General features: G+C 39.3%; 1 protein-coding gene across 9 annotated transcripts in view; it reads left to right on the top strand.

The window, feature by feature from the left end:
* Positions 1-8,340: 8,340 nt before the first annotated feature.
* fgfr3 (fibroblast growth factor receptor 3) overlaps positions 8,341-15,814 on the top strand; it is a 48,013-nt gene continuing 40,539 nt past the window's right edge. For 8 of the 9 annotated variants that reach the window (XM_073873105.1, XM_073873106.1, XM_055170079.2 and 5 more), the window contains exons 1-2: positions 8,341-8,943; positions 12,795-13,030. In XM_073873105.1, coding sequence (XP_073729206.1) covers positions 12,889-13,030 — 142 coding nt within the window. In that variant the 5' untranslated portion in view covers positions 8,341-8,943; positions 12,795-12,888. Of the gene's footprint in view, positions 8,944-9,275; positions 9,416-12,794; positions 13,031-15,814 lie in introns of those variants that run through there. The other variant, XM_073873104.1, reaches the window with a different exon arrangement.

A 15,814-nucleotide genomic window follows, 5' to 3' on the forward strand; every position in this document is an offset into this window, starting at 1 on the left:
CTTTTATATACCATTGTAATAAATGTTTATCATATGCACTTACATGGCACTTCAAGGTAGTTCAACAAACACTATGGTATATCCAAAACATGGAAAACCATACTTTTTAATACTTTTTGTTAGTGTACAGTACACACACACAATGTGTACATCTTATATGCAAATATATAAATTTATGAAATGCTTTGCTGTCACATCACAAAACCATTGCGCTTTCTAACATGCATTCAGTGTGAAAGCCCATAAAGGCGTCTAATGGCATATTACAGATGTTGACGTACAACACAAGCCATAGACAGTCCCATCAGTCCTAATGCTTCAGAGACATGCATTAAACTCTTATCATTGGAGAATGTGGCGTTAATTCAGGGCGTCTGAGCGGGAGATTAGGGGGGCGATGGAGCAGGGCTTTAGGGTTAGGGAGAGGAGAAAGGAGTGCAGAGGGCAGAAATTCCAGAGATGCCTGCTGGATCAGAGATGAGAGCTGCTGTGTTTGGATATGGATCTGCACAGACCTGAGATCAGTGTTCGGCAGGCACAACAGCACACATCCACTGAAAATGGAACGTAATTAAATCAATTGTAATTAGAGCCTTCTCTGTGACTCTAATGTGTCATGTTGATGGGTTGAATTTAAGTAGAAGTGACATCATCGTGATCTCCTCCCTGCATTGTGTTGACTGCTTTGGTATTGCCTCTCACTGGCAGATTTATAGGCTATCCTTGCACAAATGCATCCTTAGAAAGACACTTGAATACATACATACAAATTGACAAGCACTTGGTGAGATGAGAGTGGTCTCTGTCGCACCGAAGGATAATGAGAAACATAGAGAAAGATGCTGATGGGAGAGATGATATGAACCATAAAGAGTCTGTAAGGTATATGCAAGAAATTTACATCTTTAGGGCTTTATAAAAGATCCGAAGTTTTTGGAAAATGCATTTAAATCAGAATATGAACATTTTTAGTGCTGCATTTATTCATGTATATTCATTATTGCTACATGATTTGTTGAAAGGCATTTGGAATAGTACATTTTACATTTATATTAACCAGTGACATTTTTTTGTTGTGGTGTTACAAAGCGAAATGTATTGTAAAAATAGAAAATATTGTATTTCTTCATAAACAATTGGAGGAGGGAAAAATTACTACCGCCCTACCCCTTTCTCACATCTCAGTGATGAAATATCTGATACATGATTTATTACAGTACTGGTGGATAACTGCACACAGACGTACAGAAATAGAACTAGTGACACAGATATGCCACTTTCCTCTCTGTATTAAACACAAATGCTCAAACTCCAAGCAGAATACATTTATTGATGCACATCAGAGACTATTATTCATAGATGGGGTGTGTTTGAGTCTGTGTGTGTGTCTAGGTCATGACTCATAGTCTGGAGAACAATATACAGAGAAATCAAAACAAATAAGTTTAGAAATGAAGTTATGTGTAGTAATGTGAAATGACACATGGAAGAAGTATTGAATGCATGAAGAAAGGAAAGTGTAAAAAGGCATGGAAAGCCAAGACGACTGCTGAAAACTATTAGTAATTAAAAAGCAATCAGCTCCTTATTATAGGCACATTTCTAGGCTTCGGTGAGCACTGTTGGGGCCATAATACGGAGGTGGAGGGACAATCATTTCACCATAAATTTGCCTATTCATCCTTCCTTCAATATGTGAAATTTGCCAGAACCATTTGCTGAAAAGCCGCCCCACACCATGATGTTCTCACCTTTAAACTTCACTGTTGGTATGGTGTTTGTGTGGTGATGTGCAGTGCCATTTCTGTGTATTATGGAATTTAAACAGTTACATTTTTCTCTGATCTGACCACACTATATTCTCCCAGTATTTCACTGGCTTTTCCAAATGTTGTGCAGCAAACTTTAAACGAGCTTCAACATGCTTTTATTCAGCAATGGGGTCTTGCGTGGTGAGCGTGCATACAAGCCATGGCGTGGAGTCCATTACTTGCTGTTTTTTTGAGACAACAGTACCTGCTAATTGCAGGCCTTTTTGAAGCTCTCCACAAGTGGTCCTTGGCTCTTGGATAACTCTTCTGATTATTCATTTCACTCCTCTGTTAGAAATCTTGTAAGGAGCACTTGGTCAAGGCAGATTTATGGTGAAATGATTGTCTTTCCACTTCTGTATGGGCCCAACAGTACTCTCTGGAACATCCAGAAGCTTAAAAATATGTGTATAACCAATGCCATCATTACTGTATGTTTTGCAACAATTAGGTTGCGAAGGTCTTGAGACAGCTCTTTGCTTTTACCCATTATGAGATGTGTCTTGTGTGACACCTTGTCTTGGCATCTCATGCCTTTTTGCACCTCCCTTTCTTCATGTGTTCAATACTTTTTCCCTGTGTCATTTTACATTATTACACATAATTTCATTTCTGAACTTATTTGTTTTGGTTTCTTTGTATGTATGGATTACTTGGGTTGTTAGCATCTGGTAAACATTTCATGTCAATAGCACCTTTGAAAAATACTTACTAAGAAAAATTGTGACGTGTTCAATACTTATTTCACCTGCTGTATATTGTATTCTGTGCGACACGCCTCATTGTATATTCTGGAACGTTGACGCAATGTACTTCATTCTGTAGAAGTGGTGTGGATTTAAAATTAGGACAAGAATAGAAAGAACCATTAGGTCAATGGGGGAAAGTCTTCATTGTAAATGCTGCTGTTTATCTGACACGCTGTATTAAAGCATGTGCATTTATAAACCAAATGTAGGTATCCATTTACCACTAACTTAACACTTTAATGGATAAAAGGAGTTGCTTAAAGGGCGTTTTGCAGGTAAAATTTTTCAACGAATTTGTGCAATTTGCTTGTTGATAATAAACATTTAAACTGTTATCCATTGTATTTTATGTTGTTGGGTATCACAAAACCCGAAAAAGTATGAAAAAGTACAGCAATTTGCAATGATTCTCCTTTCCCTCCCAACGCACTGTATGACGTCACGCTGGGGAGAGAATTGACCAAAGCCGCCTTGAGAGCATTGAGAATGACTATAGAAAGACGAGTGAAGTACAGTTCTGATAGCGCAGATAATAGATAAATACATACATACATACAGACATAGATAGATAGATAGATAGATACATAGATAGATAGATAGATAAGATAGATAGATAGATAGACAGACAGACAGATGGATAGGCTAGTATAGAGAGATAGGCAGACAGCCAGATAGCATAAGGTTAGCATATCTTCGTGTAGAAAGTAAACAAACAATTAACATACTCGTGCATGCTGGCTTGAGGGGGTCCATGATCCTGCCTGAAATGGGTGTAACTTTATGCGATCTTCAGCACAAACGGTTTTGGCAGCATGTCTCTAATCCTGGAAGGTGAGTGAAGCACGTCACGTCTGTTCGCGGGGATCAGCGACCCAAACGCACTCACTTTCTTACAGCCAGTAGCGGAATGGCAATCGAGAGAGTCGGGACTTTCCCGGGCCGATCTGATAATAGTTATACATTTCGAGTTATATTAGCAACACCGTCTGGCGGCGTGATGTGCCCCGGTTCCCGCAGCCCGCTGGTCAAACTGAGCAGGCAGCCTCTCTGGTCAATAAAGTATATAAAAGTGCTCAACCTGTTCGGCAGGTCCAAACATGTACAGGATTTATAAAAATACGGTGATCAATGAGCGGTTCCTCCTCAAATGGCTTAGTCTGTCGTGATGTAAAAAGCCGCCGAACGCCTGTTTATTACAGTATGTATGCGGTCGGATCCGAGTGTGCTGCAGCTGCTGACTGCTGCTGCGTATAAAATGATCATGTGATTCGTTATAATCGCATAAACAATATAACAAAGCATCCTTTTATTTCACAAAACAATATATTTGAGATATTATTTGATAGACTAGTAAGTGTGGATTAAGGATGTTTAAAAATCTCCAGCCTGGTGGTCAGGACATGAATGGATCAAATCAGCAGATTTGCGAAGTTTTATTTATCTCCACATATATCATAAATAATAATTAGCAAGGTAACTTTGCAGTATAACACATAATATATTTCCTACGATGTATATATGATTTCCAAATTATAAACGTAAGTATTAAATAGCAATAAATGTCTCATCTATCTCTATGGCTCTGGCTGAGTCTTTCTCCACTTCTCCCCAACGTGACGTCATCGCAGAATTGCGTTAAAAAAACCGTTAATACCAAAAACGTAAAAAAGTGGTCTTTAAGACCATTTTTGAGACATTTTAAAAATTATACACATATCTTGAGTGATTTATGTACCCATTAATCGACAGTGGTGGTTAACCTGCAACATACACTTTAAAGTACTTGGCCAATCACAATGTACTGGATATATGGCCAATCAGAGCACACCATGCTTTTGAGAACAATGAGCTTTGTAAATCTTGACGTTTTAGAAAGGCCTGGCATATGGAGCAACAATAATGTATAGTATGCGAAAATAATGTTTTTTTACCTTAAAGAGCACCTATTTCATTGCTAAAAAATCAACGGTATTTTATTTGGTTACATACAATGTGTTTGAGTGGTTTATGGTTAAAAAACACATTATTTTCCACATACCGTACATTTTTGTAGCTCCCGATTTCTCTCTCTTTCTGAAACGCACGAATTTTAAAAGCTCTGTGTCTCTGATTGGCCAGCTAATCTGTACATTGTGATTGGTCTGAATACCTCTGATGTCAGCCAGAAACGTGACGCTCCTTACCATGTTTAAAAGAACCGGTTGCTAACAGGAGTTAACTTACAGGCTGTAAGTCCGAAGTGGGAGGAATTATGATAATGCTGGTCTTGTCTACATCACCAATCCCAGGAAGCAAAATGTAGCCTACAATCCGTGTGTTTGTTGTAGTCCAAGAAAAGAAATTTACGTTTGAGATGATTACTCAAATACCTTTTGCATATCGTTAACATGTACTTATACACTTACACACCAAAGAAAATTTAAAAATGTGAATCGCACAATAGGTGCTCTTTAAATTGTGTAAACACATTGCATTACATCTTTATAACATTGTCATAAGACCACTTTAATGTTTTTCTGACAAAATATTACCTATAGTTACATTTATTGATATTAATCATTAAAATAATTATTCCAAGGAAATTATTTAAACTCTTGAATTAAATTAAGGACTATTTGAAGAGCGCAGATGCAAAAGACGCAAAATGCCACCTCCATCAAAAAATTGATAATTACATTGACCGAATGCTTATTAGTATATGTTCATCAAATACTATCTCTTTAAATTGGCTTAATCCCGGCCTCAGGCCATTCAGAAGTATGAGTTTGTTGGCAGAATCCATTAAACAGCACATTTTTCAGCAAAGTCCTCTAAGTGCACGATAGATGAACTGGATAAACAATGGCGTGTGAACATGGCGGTGCATGAGTGGTTTTACCCGGTTTAAAGAGGTTTACCAAATATATTAGGATATTGACTGAATTTTTTGTGCCTTGCTTTATTCAGAAAGGACAGTGAAAAATGACTGGACACTTTATAAGAAAAACAATTTTGCACAGCTGTTTTGTAAATGGCTCACATAGACTTATCACCATTACGCACATACGCACTTAGGCAAATACTTATGTGAAGGAACAAATGAAAACAGACCAAATACAATCAGTTCCTTAGGGTTATCAGTAAAGGTATGCACACTGATAAGAACTTAACTGCCCAAAAGACCCAAAAAATACTCACTTACACACATACACACATTTTTTTCTCTCTTGACAATTCGCACACTTTAAAGCCCATGTGCCATGCTGATGCTTTAAATCTTAAGCTCATCCCGTGTTGCTTTTAGGGATTCGTCCACATCTGTAATCAATGAGAGAGTTATTGATTCGCGATTATCTCCTGCCGTTCACAAAATCAAAACCCTCTGATGTTGTAAACATGGCCAGTAGGCATTCATGGACCTTGTGGATTAGAACCATCCATGAAAATTGTGTTTGAGGTGGATAATTGTAACCCAGTTTAATATTCAACCTCTTCTGAAGAGAAGCCCTCGCCCTCACCTCTGATCCATTGTGTATGTAGTAGCCAGAGGCTGGGATAGACTGTTAAAAGGGTGTAGCTGGGAAAAGAGTTCAGGGTTTGAAGGTTCACTCTTTTGGGGTAGGAGGTCAGCCTGTCTTTCTGTGAATCGAATTTTAGAATGTCTGACTCTGCATTCTGTATGGCCCTTGGGCTTGCTTCTCTTATATTGTGTGAACCGTATTCAAACTCTCTCTCTCTCTTTTACGCACGTTCATTTTATTTAATCATCAATCTCTGTCCATGTCCACAATGAAGTGCTGTTGGGACAAGGTCACATGATCATACACCCCAAAACCCGGTTCAATCAATTTCGCACACATTTATGTTCACAGAGGAATGACAAATTTTTATTAAATGTTCTTTAATGTACCATATCTATATATTTATATTATAGTTAAGAACAATCTCTGTCTTTCTTTTTCCCTTTTTTTGCTTTCTGTTTGACTGTATACTCTATTTTCAACCCAGCATTGGGCCAAAAATTGACAAATTCAAGCGTTGGATTAAATGAACCCAGAAAACGTTGATATTTTTGACCCAACAAAACAACCCAACAAGTTGGGTTCATCTCTTTTTTACCTTACGTTTGGTTGAAAATAACCAAGCATTTTTTTAGAGTGTAGAAATCATGGAGTAGTCAGCTTTACCACTCACTGCCAATAAACCACTAAAATTTCCATAATCACCCACGCTTAAGAGATAATCACCATCCCTATGTCCAAAATGTCAATCAATAAAATCAATCTTCCAAAGGGTCCAACAGATATGATGTTAGTAGCACTGCACAAATGTTCGCGTATCACAGGGGTTATTATTGATACAGGATGCACGTGTGTGTTTTTGCCGAACGTCTTTAACCCTGGTGTCAAAAGAGAGCGCTGATATGACTAAGGGCCCGTCTCTGCACCCCTTACATTTGCATGCTGATTTTACCACTTACAGCCTAACAGCCCTTAAAAGCAAACACAGATGGACAGCTACTGAAGAGCCCTCTGTCTATCTACGTCCCACCCCATCCTCACACATACACACACTCCTCTGGTGATTAAGAAGAAGTTTCTTCTCTTTATGGTCTCATAAAGTTCTCTCTGCAAACAGGTTTGCTACTTTAACAGTAATTGAGTCTTTGTTTTGGTGCTCACTCTACAGAGTTACGGCTCTCGTCGACACTTGGCAATCGGCTAATCAGCCTTCGGGTGACAGCTTTATGAGATGGAACATTCAACATGCACACAAAAATACATAGACAAATTCACACAGACCTGCACAAATACACAAGAAGACGACATACCTGATCGCACAACCTGTCATTACACACACTTGTATTTCTGGTTTCTGCTGATGAAATGACAGCAGACTACAACTTACAGGTCTAAGAATTAAAAGGTAAAAGTGAAAAGACCTCAAGGGTTTTAAACTATTATATTATTTATCTATCGGGATTATTTTAAAACAAAAATCCTTTATACTCTTTCCCAACGTCGTGTGATTTGTTTACATTAATGTATTTAGTGCATTCAAGCTATATTTTTTACCCTACACTGTAAAAATTTCTGTAGAAATTACAGTATTACTGGGTATTACTGGCAACTAGCTGCCAGTAACTTACTGTAGATTTTACATTTATATTATTTACTGGCAACAGTTTGTTAAAAGTTAAATGAACATGAAAAATGTTCAGTCTTTATCTTCTACAACAGTAAGTTACTGGCAACCAGCTGCATAATTACAGCTAATTTTTTACAGTGGTTTCCCATGCAGGATTTAAACCCAAGACCTTTGCCGTGTTAACACAATGCACTACAAAATCTGACAATGTGTGGTTCAAATATAAGTTAGTCGGTGCAACTTCCGTAATGACCAACCAGATTAACTTTTTGGTTTGTCAGGAATTTTTCTTTTACCGCCCTGCTACAGTTAATAGAAGCTAAGGGGTGTTGCTGCTACCCTACAAAAACGCCAAACAAAAGAAACTTTAATTTTAAAAATATGTATGTAGTGTAAAGTACTGCAAATCTTTGCAGTTTTTAATTGTTTTTCTGCTGACTATGTCCATGGTCCACAGCGCGGTTTGAGTTCGCTGAGCGCAGCTCATTTGACAGTGAGCGATTTGATTCAATATTCGGGTTCAGTGTGGGAGGCGCCTGCGGCTCTATCGTCTCTCTCTCTCTCTCTCTCTCTCTCTCTCTCTCTCTCTCTCTCTCTCTCTCTCTCTCTCTCTCTCTCTCTCTCTCTCTCTCTCACTTTCTCTCTATGCCCTGAACTCGCAAGGGGGGCGGCAGGCGGCGAGCACTGCACTCGCAGCAGGGACGCGGTTTGAAATCCGATCCCAGTTAATTTTTTCCCTCTCTCCGGAGCCTGGTGCTCCAAACTGTTAGTGTGAGTCTGTGAGCCAAGCTTTCACACACAGCACCAGACGCCCCGCACATCACAAGCGACCCAGCGGCGCAGCGGAGCAGTTGTGCCCGGACGGCGGAGCGAAGAAGATCGGTGCTGCTTTCTTTTTGTCTCTCTTACGACCCAAAAACTTCCCTGCCGACTTTTTAGATGATACAGTTTAGTGTGATTTTAGGACGTCTGTGAAGGCTTTAAGGACTGGACAGAGTTGGACAGCTCACGGCTGTGGTGAACAGCGCTATCATCTCAAACAGTCAGTCAGTGAAGTCAAGCTTTCCTGGACGTTGTTTCCTGGACGTTTGGATTTGGAAATTTAAGAGTCTGTGTAGGTTTTGATCTCTAAATGTAACTGACGAAACATCTGGAGGGACCTCGCAGACCAGACTTTTTCAAAGAGTCAATTAGTATATTTCGTGATCTCAAAAAGGATTACTATCAAGAAAAGGAACAAACGAACAAAACATTTGGTGAGACGTTTATTATTATTACTATTACTATTACTATTGTTATTATTATTATTATAGGCTACAGACGGATAATTTCATTGTTGCCTTGTTCCAGTTCCTATAGTTTGGTTTTTGGTAAACAGACTTTAAATTGATTCAATCAAAGCAATCTGCACTGAAACAAAGTTTTAGTTGAGAAGTAAGCTGCGGGTTCTCGGTGACATGTGCTGTGTGCGCGTATCACTTACAGTCGGACAGGTGTTGCGCGCGCGCTGTGTGTGTGTGTATGCACCGCGTGCTCGAAAGCTGCTCTACCAGTCGTGGAAAGCCGCACCTGTGCTCAATACATTTCAGTTAAAATGCTAGGAGTGCATAATTTGTGTTGTTCAGATTTAGCTATAGACTGTCAAAAAATAATCACCAATTCGCCATCAGTTCATTTAGGTGGGTGTGAGGCGTTGTGATGGTCCTGAATCTCTACACGAGATGTGAGGTGAGGTTTTATTTTAACCAAAAACTCTCTAAGCTTTATTGGCTCCTTTTCGTGATGCACTTCAAGGCTGTTTTTGAATAATACAGTTGAATTTATGTCTTTAAATGGCGCGTTTATAAAAATAAACATATTAAGTTTTATTCACCTGTTGTAAACTTACCAACGTGTGGAGCTGTCGTGTCTTTCCGATGAGAAACTGTAAGAAGCACTTTACAGCTTGACGTTTGACGCATTTTAAAACCAAAATTACACCCATTTATTCTGTGGCCACCTCAGCAGGTCTTCATTTGTGTTATTTTTAGCCCACACTGAACAGAACCTCGCTCGTTTTCCCTTCAATGTACCCAAAGGCCATCTGAAAGCAATTGTAGCCATCGGAGTGAATTAGAGAGTAAGGAGGTGTTAACGGGGGCTACTGGGGGCAATTAGCCACCTCGTGTACTACTAAAGTCAGTAAAGCCAGACACAGCTCTCGAGTGTTTAAATGATATACTCTCTAATCATATTGATATATTGTTTTACTATTTATCTTGACTCTTTTGTACTTCATATGGCGAATGACAAATTGTGTCAATTTGTTCATTGGCTATAGGAATTATTGGCATAGCAATAGACTTTCAGAAACTTCTGTATCTGTCTTTAAACTTTTAGGAGTCTGTTATTACCTTTATAGTAAGACATCCCCTGTGTGTCCCTGGTTAAAAGTAGTAAACATCTCTCCTAGTATGTATTTCAAAAGTATTTACACCACCCATGAACACTCACTCATAAACATTTATTTTGCTGTTGATAAAAAGTAGTTTTAAAGATAACAAATCGCGAAAATTCGTGATAATAGCACGAAAAAAGAATAAAAAAAAATACGTGACTACATCACGAAACTTTGTGAGACTGGGTAGCAGCTAACATGTAGTGCAGAAAGATTGAATGAAAATACAGTAAGCACACTATAAACAATGGACAATAGATAATATAACACTGCTCTATCGCTCTTTTTTCCTCCTGTTTTAAAACAATTTTGTTTCTTTTGGTCATGAATTATGATATCAAACACATACTGTATACATGTTCATTTTTGCCCTAATGTATGTAAATTAGTTGGAGAGGGTTAATTAAAAAGTATGGACTTTCATTCTTACCTCTGTGTCTACACTAAAGCAATGCATAAACCTGTACACACAAACACACACACATAGAGAGAGAGAGACTGACAGAGCTCCGAAAGAGCCGCAGGAGGGCGAGTGAAGCCCTCAGAAGAGGATTACAGCCAAACTCTAATAGAGACACCTCAGGCTTCAGCTTTTCATCTGCTGTCTGGCTCTCCATCTCTCTCTTTCTAACCATTTCTCCTGTCTTTTTCGCTCTTACTCTTGTCTCCCTCCTAATCCCTATTTTCATTGGCAGGTTTAGGCTGGGCCAGCCACTGACATGGCTGCACAATTACTGGAGATTACAGATATATTTAAGTCACATACTTGTTGCAAGGTGTGACCAGCATATGAATCCATTAAAACCCTTTTTTTCATTACAAATATAACGCCCTGGGTACCGCATGCCATCATATTCTCATGCACGGCCTTGTTCAGCTCTGTAGATGTTTCGCTGGCATCAAAACGCTGCATGGTTTTAATTCCTGTGTATATAACACTTGATCTTTATTGAAAATGATGAAAGGGTCTACAAATGATAGATATGTAGGGAGATCTAGACAGAAATAGGACCTTACTACTTCAAAAAAGTAGAAATTATTTGCATTAACGCATTTAGCAAAGGCTTTAATTCAAAGTGATTTAAAGTGCATTTAATCTCTAAACAATTAGTTGATTTTTGCACATCTACTGCAATAGTTTACCAAGTGTGTGGTCTTGGAGCAACATGATAAATGCATGAAAATCAAAATGTTAATTTCTATTGCTGGGGGTCAGTGTTGTAATGCACAGTCCCAGGTGGTTATATATAAGCACTGCTTTGTGTTACAATACTCAAACACATTGCCCAAATATAACAGTTACGCAAGTCCAGAGGATAATCTAAAGTAAACTAGATCCAGGATATGGTCATAGAATATTTACCTCAGTTTAATATGTGTAGGCATTGCATAATCTACAATACAGTCAACCAGTATCACATAACAAAAACCAGACAGGGCTGTCAGTGGTCTTGTATTACCCTAAAGGGGTTTATTTTGTGATAATGCCCGGCTGGCTATCCATTATATTGCATATTAAATGATAACCTACCAAGTAAATAAATGAATGGACATGCAATATTGATTTAAGTTAAGACACGGAAAAACCATCATACGACCACATACAGTATGTACATTTTTGAATGATTTGCTTTTATCTGAGAGATTATAGATGCAGACCCCTAGTTTTTTTCTTCCTAAGGCCTCCTCCACTTTTACTGTAAGATAGTTTAAAAACATGAGCTTACTACTATACACACTCCAGAAATACACTTCACAGATACGCTCCACAAATAAACTCCTCTCCTACAAACAAGCAGTGCCGATACACTATCAGTCCTCACCGCGGTGGACACACTCCCTCATTGTGCCAGCCAGAGAAAACACTGACTTACTCAACACACGGCATACTTCAGTATGTGCTGACCAAGAGCCGAGCTTGTCGGCCCATCAGGGGAAAGAAAAACAGAGCCGGGAAAGTCTCGGGAGGGTGTACGAATGTATGTGTGCGTCTCTTCTGTGGCCATCCCAGAAGAAAGCCACCGTTTAAAGTTAACGCAAGCATTTTGTGTGCCTGCGTTCGCTAAACCAAGGCTGTTCTGAAATAACAAGAGTTCAAGATTAAAGCAACACTGTGTTCGCTCATATTCTGAAATGTCTTTCTGTGAAAATCTCTCAGCGGGGTACCAAACCATGTCTGTCTGTATGTATGTGTAAATTACGTTGCTTTTATTGTGTCTAATGTGAACTCTCGATGTGGCGGGGAGCAGACACACACAGTGGATGAGGGGAGCGTATGTTTTCTTTAGAGAGATAAGTGTGTTTGCATTAGCTTAGTGAAAGACGTGTTTCAGAGTAGCCCGACCAGAGAAAAGGAATGAGAGAGAGTAAAAGAGGCAGAGTAAGAATGCAAAGAGAGAGTTTACAACAAATCCCAGTCTCATCTAAACTAGCGCAGGACGTATTATATAAAATAACTCAATTTTATGTGCGCAAAGCAGTTGTGTGTGGTCGTCGTCTTACTTTATTTTCAATGTAGTGTATACAAATGATTGCACTTTAGGAGCATTTTAGTCAACACACCTAATACTCATTGAACATTTGTGACAGTTTTTTACTCTTCACCTCTTAAACTCTTCTCTTATGTATGTTATAAATGTTAAATATGATATTCTTGCTGTTGTGTTTCAGGTGAGGGACCGTCGGTGTTTCGGACAGGACTGTGTGTGTGTTTTTGCGTGTGTGTGACTGCGCTACATTGACAGCATGTGTGAAACTGTGGAAGATGTCTGAGTCTGATCAGTGTGGTGAGGACAATCCCCGCGCCGCTCCCTACGGGATGGTGCAGCTCTGTCTCCTCCTGTACCTTACGGCCCTCGTCCTTCCTCCAGTGTACAGCGCCCCGCTGATGTCTTCGGAGCCCACAGGTCAGACATTGCACCTTACCCTCATTTCTTTGTTTTGTTTGTCTCACTGCCTGGAGGGTTATCATAGACAAACTGGTAATATCCGGGAATTCTTTTGTCACATGGAACTGAGTAAAATCATAGTTTTAATTTTTTTAGTTGTTTTACTTTATAAATATTTTGTTGGGATGATATAGCTAGATTTAGCTTGATACTTAAAAAATAATAATAAAGGTGCTTAAAAGTTCTTCACCCATAGTGTTTCCCAATCCTGGTTCTCAAGTACCTCCGTCCAGAATGTTTCAGATTTCTCCGTATTTAACACACCTGATTTAACTCATCGGCTTGTTAGGGAGACCTATTAATCATTCTGGAAGGAGGCTGATGAGTTTAATTTAGTGTTTTAAATAAGGAGACATCTAAAACTTTCTGCGAGGGAGTACTGGGGGACCACAATTGGGAAACACTGCCATAGAAGAACCATTTTTGGTACCTCAAAGAACCATTAAGTGAAAGGTTCTTAAAAGAAGCATTTCTTTCATATCTTTTAATAATCTAAAGAAGCTTTTTTACAAAGAACCTTTTTGTGAAACAGAAAGGTTCTTTGGATGTTAAATGTTCTTTATGGAACCATTCAGCCAAAAATGGCACCTTGATGCACCTTTACTTGTAAGAATTTGTTGGTTCAACTTAAAAATGTTACCTGTTTGCCTTTGAGTTAAAAAGTAATAAATATTAGTTAACTCAACAAAAAGTTAAGTTCACTAATATTTTTTTAAGTTAACCCACTTTTTACAATGTTGAATTAAACAATGCGCTTAGATGGATGCTTGAACATTTTGACTGTGGGTTCACACCAGACGCGAGTTCAACGATTTGCGGGAGTAGATTACATACAAAGTCAATGCAAAGATGCAATCAAATGTGTCCTTGCATGGGGCGAAGCGAATGACACGATATGGGCATCGCGTTTGCTGCGAAAACACGCGCTATTCGCCTCAAACGCGTCTTCGCCCAAGTTGAAAATATTTAACTTGAGCGAAAATTTCGCATGACACGAAGTTAAATCCCGCGAGTAGTCTAGATTCCCCGCATCTGGTGTGTACGTAGCATAAGTTTACTTGCTTCTCACGCTTTATTCGCACGTGAAAGCCGCTGAAATTCGCTCATGAAAGGGGTTTCTGCGACTTTGCTTGCTTCCTGTAATCATGTCACTACTGAAGTAAGCTCCTGATTGGTTAAAGCGGCGCGAATATCCGCCAAAGTTCAGATTTTTCAACTTGCGCGGAGCACGTCACACATTCTGCACGTTCCTTACCAATCGCACCATTCACGCTTACCACACCACAGGATATCTATTTGCGTCTTTGGGATGACATAAAAGTGTAAATCCCTCACGCTTGCCGCCTCTTAAGCGTCTGGTGTGAACGCACAGTTACGCACGTGCCCTTATTAAATGCAGTTTGCTGTTTTCCAGTGTGATTTTAAGCGTCTCAGTTTCACCTCGCTTGGTCTGTGCATAACATGCTGAGTTGGTACAAAAATACAGAGCGAGTATTGTTGCGATGAACACTTGTGTAGATGATATTATGTAAACACACTTTGTCCTTGCCATTGATTTATTATCCCGCAGTTGACGGATGGAGCCCTGTAGGGTGGATTACATGACAGTTAAGTCTGTCTGTGTGTGTGTGTTACAAGTGAAGAATAGCTTATCTCTTCAGGCAGAACGCAGTCCGACTTTCTTGGATACGTGGGCAGGTACGGCTCGATGTTGATAGGTGTGGATTGTTTCTTAATGACACATTTCTCGGTTAAGTTCACCTGAGTGTCTGTTTTCTTTGGACTCGAGATGTGTCTGCTAATCATGCTACAGTCACTTAGAAAACAGAACGAAGGCTTGATGCTTTTTTGGCCCTCGTCTTTACTGTGTGTTTATTGGGAGAGATTGCCTGATTGCTGAAGGATCTGATTTCTCATGCTGATAGCAGGTAAATATTAGGAGACGGTGAGAGAATTACACGTAGTGTTTACACGTGGTCCAAAAGAACAGAATGCAGAACGTCTTTGGCAACACCACAGCATAAACAAAGAGAAATTGTTATAAGAAGCTGTAATAACTTTACCTCCCATCTCTTTATCACTCCTAATCCTAACCACAAAATCCCCTATCTTCTCTCTCTATGCCTATGATATCTCATTCTGTATTTCCAAGTCTCTGTATCCAAATTGAGTGACTTTACAATGCAGTTAAAAGCATTAATGCTTTTAAAAAACTGCAACGACAGCGAAAAAATATAAGACACCAAAATGGCATTTGCTAAATGTCACTTGAAAGGCCTTCATTACGCTTTAAATATCCATCCCATACCAATATCCTCTTATGGCATTCTGCTTACACACATTTAGATCCGGTGCATGAGTTTCGGTAAACGAATGTCATTAGTTGGGGTCCAGTCGCTTCATTAATGCTCTTTGAAAGGCTCTGCGGGTCAGCCGATGAGTAATTAATGGGCAAAGAAACACTTTCTACAAATGTCAAATGTCTACACACGTCCTCACAGATACTGTACCTGTACAGTAATGCACACACACACACACACACACAAAGTCAGAGGTGTGTGAAGCACGTACACACTTGCTGGCCTGTCAGCCTGTAGGATGGGTGTCTTAAATGTAATTATTAGTTTCCCTGAAGCAAATTGCTTGGATACTTAAAACATTTAACACAGTCAGAATTGGTAGAACAGACGGTTCAGTGTGTGTAAATGTGTGTGCGTACATGTTTGGCTGGGCCACATTTTT

Source organism: Misgurnus anguillicaudatus, chromosome 11 (assembly GCF_027580225.2).
Source record: "Misgurnus anguillicaudatus chromosome 11, ASM2758022v2, whole genome shotgun sequence".
In the NCBI taxonomy this organism is placed as follows: domain Eukaryota; kingdom Metazoa; phylum Chordata; class Actinopteri; order Cypriniformes; family Cobitidae; genus Misgurnus; species Misgurnus anguillicaudatus.